At 44.5% G+C, this 19,396-nt stretch overlaps 1 protein-coding gene across 7 annotated transcripts in view; it reads left to right on the forward strand.

The window, feature by feature from the left end:
* The window catches only part of PDE1C (phosphodiesterase 1C), a 513,888-nt gene that overhangs the window by 195,573 nt on the left and 298,919 nt on the right, over positions 1 to 19,396 (forward strand). The window contains exons 1-2 of one of the 7 annotated variants that reach the window (XM_086693133.1): positions 11,505 to 11,651; positions 12,218 to 12,320. The exons of the other annotated variants lie outside the window; for them this stretch is intronic. Of the exons in view, the coding sequence (XP_086549259.1) occupies positions 12,220 to 12,320 (101 nt within the window). The 5' untranslated portion in view covers positions 11,505 to 11,651; positions 12,218 to 12,219. Of the gene's footprint in view, positions 1 to 11,504; positions 11,652 to 12,217; positions 12,321 to 19,396 lie in introns of those variants that run through there. 7 annotated transcript variants of the gene reach the window in all.

The raw sequence follows: 19,396 nt of genomic DNA on the forward strand, positions 1-19,396 counted from the left end.
AAATCCAGTTCTGCCACTTACAATATGACGTCGGGCAAGTTAAGTTTCTCTGTGGGGGTTTCAGGGGTTATCATGCTTGCAAAGAGGGTGGTACATACTATATACAATAAACAGTAGCTGTTGTTATTACTATACTGCTACTAGTACTGTTACTAACTCACATTGGCAGCAAATATTTATTTTGGGGAGGAGGAGAGATTGGATATGTCCTCTGGACACTATGCAGGGTTAAGTCTGCCCTTTCAGTAACCGTGCTGGCTCTGTCCACACATGGCCTTTTAGAGCTATATTTTGACAACTGCTCAATTACCCAGATAGCCGAAAACTATGTCAGCCATGGTCCTGATGCATTATTGATGTTGGCCCTTTTCTTCCAGCTGCATTGCACGGTCCTTGTCAGCGGAGAACAGGAAGGGTATTCTCTCTCTTGTGTCCCTTGGAAGCAGGCCAGAGTGGAATCCTGCTCCAAAATGTGACTTCCCTTCAAAGGTGAAAAGCATGAGTCACATCTGGTCGTCCCCTGGGTTATTTCCGCGCTGCCCCTCCTCCGCACCGTTTCCCCCCCTGCACCATTTCACGGGTGATTAAGGACAGGCAGGCGCGCTCCGCTGGGAGTGAGGTCAGAGCCCCGGGTGCAAAGAGGGATTTTCCTTCGCTTAGCAAACACCGGGCGACGTCACGGAGCCTCGGGGGCGCTATCAATTGCTGCGGTGAAAGCGCCTTCTGACGGGATATTGATTTGGCGCGATGGTTAGCAGCAGCTGGGACAAATGGAGCCTCCTCGCCGCTGCGAGGTTCTGGCCGCCTTGGCGGACCTGGCCGACGAGAAAAGCGTGTCCCCAATGTTTGCAAATGCGAGGGAGATGGGCTCAGCCATAGCACGAAATGACGCGGCGCCAGGCTGCTGCCAAAATGCCCAGAATAATGCGTTCACATGTACTTTTGGAGAGCAAACTCTGATAAGCTCTCAAATGTAAGCCCCTGCTTAATTGGGTTTAAAAAAGAGAGAGAAACAGAAAGAAAAGCCCCATCACTACATTTTCAGATTTTTTTTTTTTTTTTTTTACCGTTGAATTCCGTAGCTTTTTTAAGGAGTGGTTTTCTTTCCTTCCTCCCTCCCCCCCACCTCCTTTCCTTTATGTTTTAAGTGGTTTATGATGATGCATTTATTAGTCGTGGTTTCCGGGGCTGGATAGTAACCGTGGGAGGTAGGCTATCATTGCAATTTTAATCAAATTTATAATCAGATTGAATGATGTAAGTCTCCCTGCCAATATTCTGACACAAGCACATTTTCATTTGATGAGAATGTTGTTTCTAAGAGCCATAGTTATCAAATAAAGCTAACGAGGTGACCAGTAGTAAATGGCCAGCCCTCTGTCAATAAACCCTTAACCAAGTTTGACTTTGCTATGAGAGATGGAGGGGTTTTGAAAAGGTCATGCATTAAAATTTCCTCTCTGACCGGCTGGTTCTAGCACATAGTTAGAGACAGATCAATCCTGCAATAAATGAATATGAAATGTGGTCCCAAGTCCCAGGCTATAGGAGCATGTTTAGGCATTGCTTGGAATTCGATCTGGCAGAATGGTTTCTGATAGATTGAGTCATATGTAGAATAGGAGTATATGGGAAATTATTACTCTGATCATTAAAATTGGAACCTTCACGGCAAATGAGACTGATTTCTGCACAGGATGCAGAGGGTACTTCTGCTATGTTGTATGGACAGGTGAGGTGGGGACTGATTTTCACAAATGCTCTTTGTGCTCGAGATGGAGACAGGAAGTATGAAATGAAATCTTTGTTACCTAGAGACTGATGTGGAAGGCTGTGCTTGGTTTGCCCACAGTGAAAGCAGAATGGCTGCTAACAGCATCTTCACTGACTACATTGGAGCTATTTTCAAGGACTCAGCACCCTTTCTTTTCAATGCTTTGGTTTTAAATTCTCAAGTGCTTCTGAAATCCCACTGAGGAGAATAATTGTCATTTCTTCATTGACATTTAGCCCAAGCAGTGGAGAATCCATAGAACTATCTATACCTGTGGGAGTCCACCCAGTTCCCCGGGGGTACTGGTGGCACACAGCTTTTAGAGTCTCTGGCTAAGATTTGCCTTGCATGCTAATTAATTTTAATTTGTGCCCGTAAGTTTCCATTCCTCTCCATAAATCAGGTCCTACTCCCTGCTTATAGGAGTCTGTAACTCTCAGAAGTAGCAAGGTAAGTGTATGCCAACTTCTGATGAGTCTGTCAGTTTGTACATATGAAGGACTATGGGCCAAATCAAGGTGCCTTCGGGGTCTTTTTTATTAGCACAAATCTGTCAAAAGCATATGGGTGGAAGGCATTCATGGAGACATTATTCTTTTATTCTCCTGGGTCTTAAAAATCCTTTTACTTCTGGGAATCAGAAGTACTAGAATGGGCCATTTAGATATCCCAGAGAACAATTTTGAAGATACTGTCAGGAGTATATCCCCTCATTCCCCTTGTATCCTTAATCACACAAAAGGTAACATTTCATTTATTTGGAAGTACAGCTGCTGGATAACTGAAAGTTAACCCTTTATGAACCAAAATGCAAGCTGGGCAGTGCCTTATTGGCCTTTCCTCAAACAACCCCAAATTAGCTTCTGGTCTAGTTGTTTGCATGTCTCAGATGTGCTCATTGACTATAGTTCATATGGCAGTAATCATCTTGGACTATAAATGAAATAAATTTCACAGTCCTTCTCTGAGAAGCTCAAGTTGGTCATGGGCCAGTTGGCCTGTTATGCCCTTGGGGACAGTGATGGACAGGATACTTGTGATCTCTGTCTTCCGGGATGCTAGTCTAGTAAATCCTGTAGTAATGCTACCAACAGGGAAGTTAGTTCATCATCACTGATTGAATTAGTTCAGTGTTGTCACTGTGGGTTTTGGATGTTGGAGCTCATTACAGTCTCCCCTCAGTTCAGGTCACTTTTTCAAAAAAAATTTTTTTTAACGTTTATTTATTTTTGAGGGACAGAGAGAGACAGATCATGAACAGGGGAGGAGCAGAGAGAGGGAGACACAGAATCCCAAGCAGGCTCCAGGCTCTGAGCCGTCAGCACAGAGCCCGATGCAGGGCTTGAACCCACGAACAGCGAGATCATGACCTGAGCCGAAGTCGGACACCCAACCAACTGAGCCACCCAGTTCAGATCACTTTTTGAGATTAGTTAGCATCTCTGATTAGGCCAGGGGACATTCTTATTCCTTTCCAGCCATTCTTCATGTAGCAACCAGAGTGACCCTTGACAAACTTGTATCTCTTGGTATCCCTGAGTGATTTCTCCTTGTACTTCAAGTGAAAGCCAGCCTTTAAATCTGCCCTCAAGGCTCTGCTGTGGCCCCACCTGGCTGCCTCCGCCTCTCACCCCAGGCTACTCTGCCCTTTGTCACATCCTTCAGCCACAACTTAACTGCCTTCCATTCCTTAACCACATCAAGCTTCTTCCTGCCTCAGAATCCTTGCGTATGTTGTTCTCTCTTGTCAGAAATGTTTTCCTCCTTTCTGTTAGCTGGATGATTTCTTTTCTTCCTTCAGGTCTTGGCTCAGATGTTACCTGCTTACAGAGGCCATCCTTGACCACCTAGGTAGATTAAAGATGGCTCTAAAATCTGTGTCACTTTCTTCCCTCTCCCTCCACCTTGGAAGGTAGAGTTTATTTCTCCTCCTGCCCTTGAATCAGAGCTAGCACTATGATTGCTTTAGGCAACCAAATGCAGCGGAAGTGATGCTGTGCCAGTTCTGGGCCCAGCCTTTGCGAGGGCTGGCAGCTTCTTCACCTCCTCCCTCTCAGAACGCTTGCTCTGACAAGCAAGTGAGTGAAACCATATTGGATATTATAGCTCCAATTGCATGAGAGACCCCAAACAAGACCCGTGGAAGAACTGCCTGGTCAACCCCCAAAATCACGAGGGGGCAAAAAATGGTTGCTGTTGTTCTAAACCACTAAATCCTAGAGGGTGGTATATTATATAGCAGTAGTTGGCTGATACCAACCTATTTATAAATAGGCCCCACCCCTATTGTTTTCTGTACTGGACTCTGTTTATTTTCTTTTTAGCACTTTTCACAACTTATGATGATGTTGTGTTATCTGTTTCCCTATTTGCGGGGACTGGATTTTTTATTGACCACTGCACACTTACTATCACATAGTGCCTACCACATAGTAAGCACTCAGTGAGTGAATGAACTTTAAAAGTCCTAGCGTTTGTTTGTGAAATTGTGTCTGTGTTATCACCCCTCCCCTGCCCTGCTACAGAGATGAGAATCTGCAAATCTTTTTCTCTGGTGACAGTTCAAGAACAATTTTTGAGAAAAAGTTTTTTTTTTAAGTTTATTTATTTGTTTTTGAAAGAGAGAGAGAGAGAGGTATGGGCAGAGAGAGAGAGGGAGAGAGAGAGAAGCCCAAGCAGGCTCTGTGCTGACAGTGCAGAGCCCCATGCAGGGTTTGATCTCACAAAAATGAGACTCTGACCTGAGCCAAAATCAAGAGTCTGACACTCAGTGACTGAGCCAACGCAACGCCCCAGGAAAAAAATTTATCATTCTTTATAAATTGTCCTTGTTAAATCACAATTCTGCTTTGCATCTACCATACACCTTCTCAACAGATTTTAATGATTCCCTACTGGCAAGAGCATACAAGGACTAATCTTTCATATGGGAGCCTTGGCCCACCTCAATCTGCATATCCAGCCTTTGCCTGTTGTCCCTTTCTTGGCCCCCCCTATACTGGTCACACCAGATTCCTTGTGTTATCAGGGCCACCGTATGCAATTTCATGTTCCTGGAGCCTCTCTTCTCTAGCTTTTTCCTTCAGGAAGCCTTTGCCAATGGCTTATGCTTTTAGTGGTCATTCCTTCTCCTTATCTGTGAACAAACTGTTGAACCAAGTCCTCGGATAGGAGCAGGAGCCATTCTTGAGATTCGGGAAGGAAACTCAGGGCTAGTGGAGCACCGGGACATGGCTTCTGGTCTCAGCTGTGCCACTGCCAAGCACCGGGTCTGGTGGACAGTTATCTAACCTGCTTGGGCTGCTTGTTCCTGTCAATGTAATTAGCAACTTGGCTAAGAGGATTGCTAAGATCCTTTTCAGCGCTGAGGTTTTCCACATTCAAATTTGCTTTACAGTGATAGGAAGAACAACCCGCTGATTTATGTGCATTTGGGTCGGAATTTGGCTGACTGTAGCATCAGCAGTTTTACATGAGCAAAATTTTCAATTTCATTAGAACAGCCAAGTTAATTCTGCAGGGTTGGCAGTGTGTTCTGAGAGGCAGAGTGGCCACCAGGGCCAGGAGTCAGGAAGCTGTGTATTGTCATGCTACCTGGCCACTAGCTGGATGGTAGACCAGGGAAGGGAAGCCAACAGATCATTTGGACCTCATCCGCCTCATGTCAAAACTTGAGATAAAAATAATGTGTTTCACTAACTTCAGGATTGTTTTGAAGAACTAATGTACATAATAATGGCAGTGCTTTGATAGGTTGTTACCAAACTGTTATTGAAATGAAATTATTGAGGTATCTATTTGTTGAGATGATAAGTCTCCTTGTATTTACCTTGGGTGCCCTGCCCACTCCAAGGTACTGTACCATTTCCAGTTTCCTTCCCTTCATGTCCCGTTGGATGGATGAGATGGTGGAGGAGCTATACTATGTTATGAGAGCTTTCAGTGTTTAAGGTACTGGCCATGCTTTTTTTTTTTTTTTTTTTTTTTTTTAAGCTCCTTACAAAAATCCTCTATGGGAGTTCTGTTAGGATTTTTATGGTTGCCAGTGACAGAACTCTGATTCAAGTTAGCTCAAGTGAGAAAATATGGGGGGAGGGGACATTTATTTGGTTCATATAACTTAAAAGTCCATGGGAAGCTCTGGCTTCAGCCATAGCAGGATCAAGGGGCTCAAAAAGATCCTGTAACATTTGTTTCTTGTTGTCTTTAGCTTTTCTCTCTGTTTTCCTCTGTGTTGGTGTCATTTTTCTGGTATATTTTCTCTACATGGTAACGATGTACCCAGGCCAAGATAACCTCAAGCTTTATAATGCTATCTCAAAGAAAAGACAGACCCTCTCTCTCTTTCCCAGTGGCCACATCAAATCTCTCATAAGGAACCAATATTAGATCTGCTTTAGTTATGTGGCTCCCTTAGACTGGTCACTTTGTTCAGAGATACAGGGTGGATGGCCTTGATTGGCCAACCTAAGTGATGTTTATTATAGTCAAATCTAGCCAGTGGTAGCACTCCAGTTTTCCTGTAGCTTTTTTTGGAGGGCCAAAAAAGCATGGTTGTCCCAGGCCAGGCTTGGGTTTCAGACTGGGGTATGTGAGAGCTAAGAAGGGATCCAGAGGTCACTGAGTCCAACCCAGCCATGGCCAGAGAAGAGAAGTTTCGTGTCCTAGGTCACATGTGATTCAGTGCTACACTTAGCCCTTCAGTTTGCCTGTACCACCTCCGGTGGAAGCATCACATGAGCTTGTCCTGTCAGAGCAATTGAAGGATCCTGCCACAGAAAGGGGCAGACACTGGGCCACACGCAGGTTACATGAGACCACTCCTGGCCTGGGACTCCATCCTCTTTCTTCTCCTGTCTCCTCTCCCCCCCTCTCTGGGCCAAACTCTGGACGGTTGAGATTTGGCTACTCAGAGCCCCATTTCAGATGGGCCTGAGAACGGGGGTCCTCTGTGCTTAGCAGTTCACTGCCTCTTCTTGCACTTTCTTTTTTCAGGTGGAGGTGGTTCCTGGGACAGAGTCTGACCCAAATTATAAAACCACAATGAGAGGACTTCAAAGGGAAAAGACAGTGTACCTGTCACCAAAGAGGCCCCTTGCCAGAAAGGGAAGCCAGTGGGAGAGAAGACAATGTGTCTTCTCTATTGTCTCCATTGACGATACGTCAATGTCTCTATTGACATTGTGTTATGTTCTGGCTTGAGTGGGAAGGAGGGGCTGATGTGCCTGGTGGTGCTACTTCCGATATCCTTAATACTTCTCTAGAATTCTCCCCCATCTGCTACTGAGAGACTCTCTGGATGATGCCACTCCTGAGTCATGAAAACTGTAACAAGGGCTCTGGTTTGCTTCATGAAGGTCAAAGCAAGCGGTCCTAATCTTGTAGCTGGAAGACGGGTGTTCATGGGAGACAGTGCTGTGCTTTTTCTGATTTTATCTTTTTTCTTTGTGCAGCTCTTCGTTCTCCGTAGGCTGAGGAGCTTGTTTGTATTTGATAGCCAGATTCTTCTTACGGAGCCCTGGTGATCATTTGCCCCATGGTTGTTGCACACGCCCGTGGTAGGTTCCTGGAGAGCTGACCTCCGTGTGTGCTGCATATTCAGGGCAGCGAGTACCATTGACATGTGACCATGCCTTCCTCTGCCTTGAGCCACCCCCAGCTCTCCATCATCTGGAGAGAGACTGAGTTACTTCTGTGACCACAGAGTCTGGCAGACCCTTTCAGCATTTTCTCCTGCCTGTCTTAGTCATGCCCTTATAGTCAAGCCACATAAAAGTGTTTGTGAAGAACTGTACACTCTACACCTTCTCATGCTTCTGTGTTTCTTTTCAAGCAGTGTGCTCTTTCCAGAGTCATCTGCCTCCACCCATCTTCCACGTAAACAGCTTCTTCAGATCCATTTTCCTGATCCAGTTTGAATGTCACCTCTGCTATGTAGCCTTCCTAATTCCCCCACAGTATCAGTGACCCTTCACCTGTGATCTTGAAGCCCTACCCTTTTTGCTATATACCCCTTTACTTGTCTTTTTATGTGTCTGCAAGGAGGTGGTATAACAAAGGGAAAAGAACAGGAGCTTTGCACTTGGTCTGGGGTTAAAGCCTGGCTCTGACACTTATTGACTGCATGTCTTTGCAAAAGTGAGCTGACCTTTGGGAGCCTTTTCTGTCTTTGCTTGTAAATGGGCATGATGAACTCTTTTGAAGTGTTTTCTTGAGGAGGAAACAACCTGTGATGTGCTTAGCATGGCACTTGGCATTTAGTAGTGCTCAATAACTGGTAAGGGTAGTGGTTGTGGTTATTGTGATTATTGTTGGGTTATGAAATCTTAGAGATGAAAGGGACCTGAGGGGTAATTCTTATGCCTACAAAGCTTGATGCCTCCTCCCTTGTCTGATAGTCATCCGGCTTCTCCTTGAACTCTGCCACAGACAGGGAGCTCACTTTCTCTCTGATCTTATGATGCAGAGGAGCTTGCTAGTACTTAGGCTAAGTTACTCTATGTCTATTTGGGGAAATATTTTATTTTATTATTTTTTAAAATAATTTTTTAAGTTTATTTTGAGAGAGAGAGAGAGTGCAAACGAGGTAGGGGCAGAGAGAGAGGGGAGAGAGAGAATCTCAAGCAGACTCTGCACCATCAGCACAGACCCTGATGCGGGGCTGGAACTCATGAACCATGAGATTATGACCTGAGCCGAAACCAAGAGCCGGACACTTTACCGACTGAGCCACCCAGGTGCCCCTATTTGGGGAAATACTCTAATTTGGCAGTTATATTTATGTATATAAGTATGTGTGTTTATGTACATTACATATTTACACATGTATGCATGTCTCTGTGTGTATATGTGTGTGTGTTGTGTGTGTGTGTGTGTGTGTGTGTGTGTATTTAGTGATGTTTCACCATATAAGATTTCCTAAAACGTCTTACTGAAAAAGTCGGGTTAGGAAGTTACAATGGAAATGAACCTCCAAAGCAAAGTTTTGAGTGGCTTTGCATTTTCTTAGATTTTTTGTTTTTGGGTGAGTTTGCATCTACTTATTGCTTGTCTCTGGGTGGAATGCCAGTGGAAATTGTGGCTTGTAATGCTATTGCAACTATCAAGCATATCCTGCCTGTGATACATAAAGAGAATAAAGTCTGAGTGACATAATAACATGGTGCATCTAAAAGTAGTAATACTTTGTTGGCAGAGAGAAGACAACCTTTCATAATGTGCTTTAGAAACAACCCTGGATTAGGAGCAAGAAATCCTAAGATAGTCTATGGTACTTTAGCCTCAGTTTTCTCATCTGTGAAGTGGGAGTATTTGCCACACAGGGATGGGATATAGAGAAGGAAGAGGTGGACTCTGTCTCTGAGAACTAAGCACTCCCCACTCCCCTTCCCCATTCAACCAGAGCACCACTTTCTATAATCTTTAAATATGAGGTGTGCACTGGAGTCCCTTATAAAATGTTATTCTACATAAAATGTTCTGTTGCTTAAAAAATCTGTAAACTTCTACTAAACCAGATTATCTTTAAGGTCCCTCCCACTCCAAAAACTATATGGCTCTAAAATAAAAAAAAAAAAAAGTGATAGATCTTTACTAATTTTCTAATGTACAATTTTAAAAAGTTTTTAAAAATGAAACAAAATTACTTTTTAGAAACTTTTTAAAGGATATTTTTTTTGTCTTCCCTTTCTGATGGGCTTAATTGTAGTGAACAATTATTCCTTTCTTTTTTCTTCTAAAATTCACTTTTCTCTGACTTAACCCAAATCCTACTCAGACAAGGAAAAGGTCATACATATGGTGGAGGGCAGGAAGATGAATATGCTTTATTATTCTCTTGTATCCTTTCATCCCAGGCCAGTCCTTGGAGAAACCATGCCATAATTAAAATATGTTTTCAGCCATATGCATGTCCCTTTTCAGCAATTCCTTTCCCCAGTTCTCTCCAGATGACCTCATAGAATCATGAAGGTGGAACAGATGTAAAAAATCTTTATGCCTAAATTCTTTACATTAGCCAGGTGGAAAATGGGACCCTGTGAGGGGAACAGATTTGTACTGGATAGGGTAATGAGCCATAACTCAAACACTTTTCCAGGTCAGTTCATTTTCCAGTGGGTTTGGATAACCTCTTTGTGCTTTAGCTCTCTTGTTGTAAAATGGGGATGATCATAATAGTATTTGCGTCCTAGACTTGTTGCCAGTGTTATGTGAGCATAGAACCTTAGAGCAGTGCTCAGACTGGAGACAGTTTGAGATACCTGTTTGCTGCTGTTATCATTGCTACACTTCCATATTCTGACAGCAGGCTGCCCAGAGTTCACAGAGATGGAAACCTCTCTGGGGACCATGCTGCCTCCCATCTTGCATCCCCAAAACAAGTGGTTAAAACAATGTCTTTTTTTTTTTTTTTTTTTTTAAGCATCCAGTTCTAGCAGGTCACTGCTCCCTGCTGGGTGACATTGGGTAGGTAATTGGTTCTTTTCAGATATATCAATTTCATGTTAACATGGTAGCTGCTTAATACTACCTTTGCCTGGTAGTAATGTGTTAACTCAGTGATAATGTATGCGGTTCCAGAAAATCCGTAAGGACTGACTTTAATGAGGTGACTTCAGATTGTGTGGCAGGTGAGTGTGTAAGTCCTTTTGAATCAAATAGGTCTGTCATCTCACCTTGTGGAAGATACCTTCTTCCACTGGAATGACTGGGGCTAGCCATGCCATCCCCACCACTGGATGGATGGAAACCTCTAATTTCTGGAAAGTAAATGCCAACCATCGAATGGGTGAACGTTTAGGATTTTGACACTATCATTTTATTTCTTTGTCAAGGTCACAATGAATGTAACTTTACTTGAGCAATGAAGAAACATGAGTTCTTTAAGTCTCTCATTTTTGAGAAGCAGGTATGTAACTGATGGGTAGCCAAAGGACGCTGGGAATGTGACTGAAAGAATCTAACTGCTTGTGAGGGAACTATGGTTACAGGGCAGGCTGCACCCAGAATCTCAGGAGCCCTGAGTGCCAGCTTTGAAATGGCCCAGGGAAGTGTTGGTGGCTTCTTCTAGATGGGAGTTTGACCACCAGTTCTGTGAGGTCAGTCAGGGCTGCAATCACCCGGAGCCAGGATCTTCTAGTGTTCTGTCTGTGGTCTCTCTCTTAATCCCACCGCGCTTCCCAACTCCATAGCTGGTCCCATTCTTCCAGAGCACACAGGGTGTTATTGACACTGTGAATGACCTAGGGGGAAACAGACGGTGCGTTGCCACTCTGTGGAGCTGAAACTCTTTGCCAGTCCCAACGTCTGCTCAGCCGTCGCCCCGCGGGGACCTCTTGAGTATGTGGAATCCGTGGAAACTCCTACCTCCTCACTGTTGGTTTCTATTTTCCTTTTCTCCGCACCATGGGTGGGGGGTGGGGGGGAGAAACGAAGACTCTCAAGAGCAGGAACGTAGCAGGACCTTCTAAGTGTGATGTGTGGTTACTTTAGTCCTTACCAATTGCTTTAATATTTCAAAATGGAAGCGGCTCAAGGGAGGACGAGTAGGTGAGCCATACCTGAGGGCTCCCCCCATAAACTCCGCGGAAGCTCGCCGCGCTGTTTGCTCCGCAGCCCCCCGGGGGGCCCGCAAGCCCGGGGTCCCTGGGCTCGCGCGTGGCGCCGCGGGCCTGGTCTTGTGTGCGCCGGGGCGGTGCGTGGCGCGCGGGGCCCCGGGTCCGAGGCCAGAGCCTGGCGAGCCTGTGCCCCGCGGACCGCGCTGCCCGGCGCGCCCCTCCCTGCGCGCCCGCGGGTGTCACACCAGACGCCAGCCCCGGCGCGCTGACAGACGACTTTTCTCAGTTGTCACTTTTCTCGCTTGTCAGCGGAGCTGCTGGTAAGTGAAAGAAAACAGAGACGGGGCGCGAAGGCTGCGAGGCGGTGGGGGAGGGGAGAGGGGGCGGGACGGGAGGGGGGGAGGCCACGGGGCGCCCCGGGCTGGGGGCGCGGGCGGAGCCCCGTGCGCAGCCTCGGGGTCGGAGCACCCCGCCCGCCCCAGCTCCCTCTCGGCGCATCCCCTCCCCTGTCTCCCCTTCTCACTGTCTCCCCTCCACACTCGGTCCTCCCTCGCTCCCCCCAGTCCTTCAGCTGCCTCACGGTTCGCTTCTGTGGCTTTGTTAAAAAAAAAAAAAAATCCCACTAGGTCCAGGTGCTTTCTCCTTGAGCAGCTCGGGACCATGGCTGGTCCCCGCAGCCGCCTCCAGGAGGCACCTGGGCCGGGGGTCGCCGGCGCTGCGAGCCCCCTGTAAGTCCGGGTTTGGGGGGCCCAGAAGGAGGAGCGCGCACAGAAAGTGACAGGCAAAGGCGCGCGGCGCACGGCTGGGGCTCGAGGGCCGGGCCGGCGAGGAGGCGGGGAGGGCCAGCCCAAACTCTCCCAGCCTCACTCCCACTGATAACCTGCAGCTATGGAGTCGCCGACCAAGGAGATTGAAGAATTTGAGAGCAACTCTCTGAAATACCTGCAACCCGAACAGATCGAGAAAATCTGGCTTCGGCTCCGAGGGCTGTAAGTAAATCCATTTACTTCTCTTGCCCCGTTTCTCTCTGCAGTCAGTATTTTACTACACAGCTACAGCCATGACTGCTCACCCTGTTCCCGCATGGCTCTTTAAGTACAGCCCTAGAAGTTCCACAACTGCTTCTCTGTTAATTACAGTCACTGCTACCTCCCCCCCCCTTTTTTTTTTTCAAAAGAGACTTTTCTGAGTGTTTTAGAATGCCTTGCTATTTCCAAAGCATACTTTCTTTGGGGGAAAGAGGAAATGTCCTTAGATTTCAGTGGTAGTAGCTCAGTACCCATGGAGATGTTTCTGGTCCTTTTGCCCAGGGAGAAAAGTCTGGGGACTGTTAATCGAAGGAAGACTTATTCTCTGCAAAGTGCTTGCAAACATCTTGGCAGGTGGTCCAAGAACTTACCTTCCGTTCAAATTCTACATGCATTCTGGCTGCTAAATTTTCCTCTCCTTCTCCCCAGCCTAGTTCAACTTCTGATATTTTCTTAGGGTTCTTTCTATCTTAAAATAGTCACCAGAAGGAAGGGGCTATTTTTGGAGAAAGTGGGGGTCAGAACCAACAGTGGAGTTTCCTAGCAGTATTTGAATAGTGAAATCGTGCATTTGCTTTCAATATAGTGGCCAGAATTCTAGTTGGACTGATGGACAGAGATCTCTGAATTTCATTCACTTCATTGGGTTCTGTCTGGTTTTGGGTACTGAGGAGAGGTGACCTGAAAATACATTGTATTTTCTGTGAAAAGATTTTATAGATAATGAAGAGCTGGTTACCCCATTCAGGAAGCTCTAATGATACCTGTATATTTACATCTTGCTCCTCAGTTGACCAGGCAGATCCCAAAGACATCTTTCATAACTACCCGATATTCATTTCATTAGACATTTGGCATCAAATATCTAGTGCAGTTAAAAAAACAATTTTTTCTCCAAATATATTATCCAGACATTCTGTTCCTTATGAAGGACAAAGATGGGAATACCAGCTCCTTCCTTGGCAGTTTGTTTGTTTTGCTGTAGTTATTGTTTTTGAAAGCATGTGCGTGTGTGTGCGTGTACACACACACACACACACACACACACACACACACATCACATCCCAAAATAAAATAAAAAAGGCACTGATCTAAGTTAGCTTCATCTTAGAGGAGACCACATCCTGACCAGGGTATTCAAAGTTTCTAAAGGGAAGCAATAACGAAAGTGTATGTTTCTTTAAGGGGTCCCCTAAAGTGTAATTTATAAAAGCCCTTCCATTAATAATCTAAGTGAGTTCCATTGCCATTGATCCAAAGGGGAAACCATGCCAAATACTATGATTTTTGAGTTGTCTGGCTGCTGTAAGCAAGCAGAGGTGGTAAACTTGTGTGGAAATTTTGTTGTTTTGGTTGGCAGACTGTCCTGACAGTTGAGACGCGTGCAAGGCAGCGCCTCTTTCAGAGCAGTGTTTACAATAAACTCATGTCATAGGTAATGAGCATTCAATCTGATCATATTGTGGTGCACACAGAGAGTTGTTGGCCTCTACAGTCTGGGTCCAAGGTATGCAATGTAAAAGTGCAGTCAGGCTGGTCTCCTTGCCATCTCGGCTGGAGGGACTCATCTGCACACACTCAGGACTGCTCTCTGGCTGCTTTACAATTACAGCCCACTCCATGGAGCTACTCAGGCTAGAGAGGAGTGTTTGGGCAAATCAGCCAGGCTGAGAATGTGCGTAAAAAAGCATTTAGTGCTTACAACACGCTGTCTTGTAGCTTTCTGCTTCATATCTTGTAGGCTTCTCTCCCCAAGGTGTTGGGGTGTGATATAACCACATTTTCGTTCTCTAGTCTCTCATATCTATTCAGCATCCGGTGCCTTTGAACATGAAAGGTGTGGGTTGATTCTTTTCCAAGTGTGTGTTTTTGAATTCCTCTCTTTACCCTTCTGCTGAAACGCTCTGCCTAACAGCAATCCTAGGAGATCTGTTACTTCATTTTCTGTTTCGAAAAGGACATGTTCCTACCGTAATTATGGCATAGTTTTTTACTACTGTTAATGGTTCTTACTGCCACTTAAAAAACCAAAACAGTAGTGCTGTGATAAGTTGCTAAAGACTCTGGAAACCAAAGGCATGCTTATTTATACCACTTGGAATAACACTTTCGCAGTTCACAAACTAGAAACCGTTAGGAGGTGGAAGGGTATGTTTCTATTTGTCCACACAACAGACTGTCAGTAAGAGAAAGGAAGCAGCCCTTTCATCATTTTATAAATACCCAATAGTCCTATTGGATTTTCAAGTAAATTTATTACCATGACTCCCTTATAGAAAGGGCTTTATGATCACAGATAGTTACGAATTTAGTTCAGCTTGTTAGGGAACCATCTAAGTTCAGGACTTGATCATCTCATGCCTGGACTGTTCAGTGGCGTCTTCTTCTTGTCAGTATCTTTTCTATTCAATTTACTATTGAATTTTTCATCTCCTGTATTAGAGCATAAGTTCCTTGAGGACGGACACTTTGTGTGTCTTGCTTACTGCTGTACCTCCAGTGTACAGAGCAGGGTCTGGCATGTAGTAGGTGTTCAGTAAGTAGGTGATTAAAGAAACATAAAGACACAAATATGAACTTTATAATATTCAACATGAATGTATATATCCAAATATATTTGGATCAGCGTATAGGCCATATGACATATCAACACAGTATTCCATGAACGAGGTAGGAGGCAGGTTTTGTTAATATCATTACCCAGATTGGGCACAGAGATCTAAACTGAGGTAGGAACAGATGTGGCAAAGCCACAACCCAGGGCTGAATCCCACTCTTGTTTATCTAAGTTCTCTTTTTCCTTCCCCATATCCTCTTCCCTTCTGTGCACTGGCCTGGAGTGGTCTTTACCAGCAGTAAGAGGATTGTTGCTCCTGCTATTATTATCTGCCAAGAATCTACAGCATAGGAGAATATAGGGAATGATCCTGTATACATTACAACCTCTACGCATCCCCCTTCCATGCTTTATTTTTTTCTCTTACACATCTCACCACCTGAATGCTAGGTATTTTTTTTATTACGTTTATTGTCTGTCTTCTCTAACTAAAATATAAACTTCATGAGGACATAGTTTTTCCAGTCTGTTTTGATCACCGGTGTGTCCCCAGCACCTACAGTACTACCTGGTGTATAGTAAATTATCGATACGTATTTGAAACCTAGAGCTCATTCACATATTTCTCTGGGGAAAAAAATGGGGAAAAACTCTTAATCTAGCCTTGTAGCATCATCGCCATGCTCATAGCACATCGAATACTGGAAATGTGAATTTTAAACACTATGTACCCCAGCTGAGATGGCAAAACCCTGCAAGCGTTGATATTTACCATAATGACGACTCTTTTTCCTTGCGTGAGGTGCTGAATACCAATGTATAGAGACCAACTGTGATTTGAAGGTTGTGGTGTTCCTCATCCTCACTCTGCAGCTCTCAGACCCATGTTCATGTTCCTCTGTGCTGGGAGGGAACAATACTGCACACCTGAGCTTTTTAATTATGTCTGTCAAAGGGATGCTATCTGCTTACATTTCTGGGATGAGCCTCTTTTTTTTTTAAACCCATTTTCGTTTCTGTAGACCTCGGTTTCCCCTCAGTGCTGTTGTCATACTTCTTTCCTCTGCAAAGAGGGTGGAATTTTTAAGGGCCCCTCCCGATGGCTGTTTTGTTAGGGAATCTTCCAATCAGGGAAAATACGACAACGGCTGTACTTTATTCCTCTGGTGATGTGGGGGAGCCTCACGGCTGCATAGGTTTGAGTCATGACTTGTACCTTGGGTCCTGACCAAGGGTTTTTCTATTGCCAGACTGTTCTATGATGACAAAAAAGTGTTTCTATACCTTTTTTTTTTTTCAGTTGAGAGCAAGTGAACAGGTTTCACTTATTCTGTTGTCAAAATTGTAATTAAGCTATAATGTGTTTATTTTTCCTTACTATGAGGTAGTCAGTATAATAAATTTTATGCTTATATAACACTTTCTATGAAGATGATGTGTTCTTTTGCATTATCTAAAATGATATCATGATATAAAGGGAGGCAAATAGCCATTAAGGTAACAGACTGGGACTATTGTCTATTCAGTGGGCTTTCCCATTCCCCAATGTGGTAATAGACCCTGCCTCCCTCCTGATTAGGGATGAGCTCAAGACCCAGGACTGGCAAATCTTAGAATTTGACCTTCGTGGCAAGAGTGGTAGGTAGGTCTCAGGTGTGGCACGGAACCGAGTGGTAAAGTCCTTTGTTGGCATTGCTCTCTTGGCCGCTGGAGAGTGCCGCTTTCCCTTCTTCTGGGTTTTCCTGGTGGCTGCCACTGGCTCAACTTCCCACTTCATGGGGAAGACCTTTCTGTGATAGGAGACAGTGAAGCCACCACTTAGGGAAAAGCAGAGGGGAGAATATGGAGTGGAAATCCCCGATCTGCTCCCAGAAGCCCCAGTTTCTGTACTCTGCCAGCTCTACCACCAGCCAGACTGTTTCTGCTAAGGTTGCTTTGAGTTTGACTTCTCTCAAAGGGTCTTCACTAATATCCCACTGAAGTACCGAGACCTTAAGTGACTCTTCCAAACTACACAGCAAAGATGTGAGGGAAAGCCATAGACAAAGAAGCTTGGGTATCTGGTTTCATATTTCTTGTTTAATGAAGCCCTCTGCTGCTGTATTTTCTCTGTACTCATCTGAAAGTTTTAATAGCGCCATCAGTGTTCAGGCAACATTAGTTTACTCAGTTAACATTTACTGAGTGTCTATTATATGCCAGGCACTTTCATAAGCTCTGGGTGTGCGAGAGTAGATAAAATACCTGCCCTTCAGCACTTCCAAAGCTGGCAGGAGAGACTGAAAGGAAAAGCCGGAAGTGTTGACTATAGTTACAGAGGGATACACAGAGAGCCACCTCTATCTGGGTTGGCCAGAGAAGGTGTTGCCGACTGGCAGTCAGCTGCAGATTTATTCTAGCGGAGTCCTTAGAGTTACAAGGAAGAGACTCGCGCAGATCCTTTTCATTCATGTCAGCCTTGTGCAAAGATGCAAAGAAGTGTTTTGCAAAGATTTGAGGAAGCAAAGAGTCCTCTAGTCAGCCCAGAATAAATCAGCCCAGAATTATGAGCTGGTTTTATGGGCAACTGGGAAAGCTCTTCTATTTACTAGGGATAAAGCCTGAATCCTAGTGCCCTTCTCTATGCTCACTTCTCATTGATAATCTCCAAGAGGAGAGGGTGTGGTTGGGTCAATTTGCTATCATCCAATGTTGAACTACTGGACAGAAATCTCCCAGGTCACCTCAAAAACACTTGGCCCCTGGGCGCCTGGGTAACCCAGTTGGTTAAGCGTCCGACTTCGGCTCAGGTCATGATCTCGCAGTTCGTGAGTTTGAGCCTCCTGTGGGGCTCTGTGCTGACAGCTTGGAGCCTGGAGCCTGCTTCAGATTCTGTGTCTCCTGTCTCTCTGCCCCTCTCCTGCTCGCACTCTGTCTCTCTCTCTCTCTCTCTGTCAAAAATAAATTAACATTAAAACCAAAAGCACTTGGCCCCTAAATTGGTCCCTGGTCCCTTAGGGACCTCACAGGGTTACCTTTCCCTATAAATCAATTAATTCCCAAGAGCCTTAGTTACTTTCCTTGAAAGGTAGCTGTGTGATATCCTCTTGCAGCTTATCAAGTGCAATTTTGAGGGATAGATGAAAGCTGATGAATGGAGGTAACAGAGTGTGCAGAGGTACAGAGGCATGGGAGATGTTGGCCCATTGAGGAGGAGTGAGAGAGAATGTTGGAAAGGAAGGCATGCGCCAGGTAGTAATACATGGAATTCTAGGAGATTTGCTTTTTGTTTTATTCAAAACTGTACATGCTCATAGTTTAAGGAGGCAAATATTTGAACACATTTTGCTATATTACACACACACACACACACACACACACACACACACACACACACACAAATGTGTTCCACTCTCCATTCATCCTACAGAGAATATTTTTTATTTTGTACAGGTAATTTTAAGGAGTTTTCATCTTATCTCTTACTTATAAGGAAGTGTTAAAAGGCTTTAAGCTGGAGAGTAACAAATTGAGATTTGAATTTTAGGATGGCTACTCTGGAAGAAGTGTAGAGGACAGACTGGTGATGGAATTTGAGGCCTGGCGACTGTTTGGAGAAGATTCTTGAATTTAGTGTAGTGCCAGTTAGTTTTGGAGCAGAGAGAGAAAGGGAAGTTGTCTTCCAAGTTTGTTTTGGCTTGGGTGTCTTAGTTTGGTGCCATTTGCCTTATTAGGGGCCATGGAGAGGAGAGCAGGCTGGGATAAAGCAGAGTGATAAACTTGGGTTTAGATATGTTGAAATGGAATAGCCTCTGGAAGATCCATGTAGGTGTTGGTGATAGACTGGAACTATGGAGAGACCTTTGGCTTGGAGCAGTGGGTCTGAGAGTCATGGTTCTGAGGAAAAGCCTCGCAAACAGATGACCTAAGAAAGAGGAGCTTCACGTGAATCTCACTAATAAAGCAATGCCAAAAGAATAATCTAAAAAATTACTTATTTCCTCCAGATTACGTATTTTAGGGTATTAATTGGCCCTTCCAATCTGTCACGTAATTGGAATGGCTTGGCATATTTTTGTTGGTCTCCTATTCTATACCAGATACCAGGAGCTTCAGAGGAGATATAGAAAAACCCTGTTCTCAGGAAATTTAGAGTCTAGTTAGGGAGACAGTATAAATCTTTATACATATGAAAAGTTAAAAAACAACAATAAAAGTATGTGCAATAATTAATTGCTAAATAAGTGATGTTGACACAATGTCCTAGGATTCAGAGAAGGAAGACATTTGTATATGAGGGATTATTTTTGAGTCTTTCTTATCCTAATAAAGATCAATAAAGTCTCACCTGAATAGGTTCTTAATATATATTAAGAGGGAGAAAGAGGTAAATATATAAAGGGTAAATGGGTTTTTACATTTAGAATGAAATTTTCTTTACTTGAATACTAATGCAGTATATTAGTACATCATCACTTGCTTAACATAATTTGGTTGTGCT

Source organism: Puma concolor, chromosome A2 (assembly GCF_028749965.1).
Source record: "Puma concolor isolate L17-30 chromosome A2, mPumCon1.1.hap2, whole genome shotgun sequence".
Classification (NCBI taxonomy): domain Eukaryota; kingdom Metazoa; phylum Chordata; class Mammalia; order Carnivora; family Felidae; genus Puma; species Puma concolor.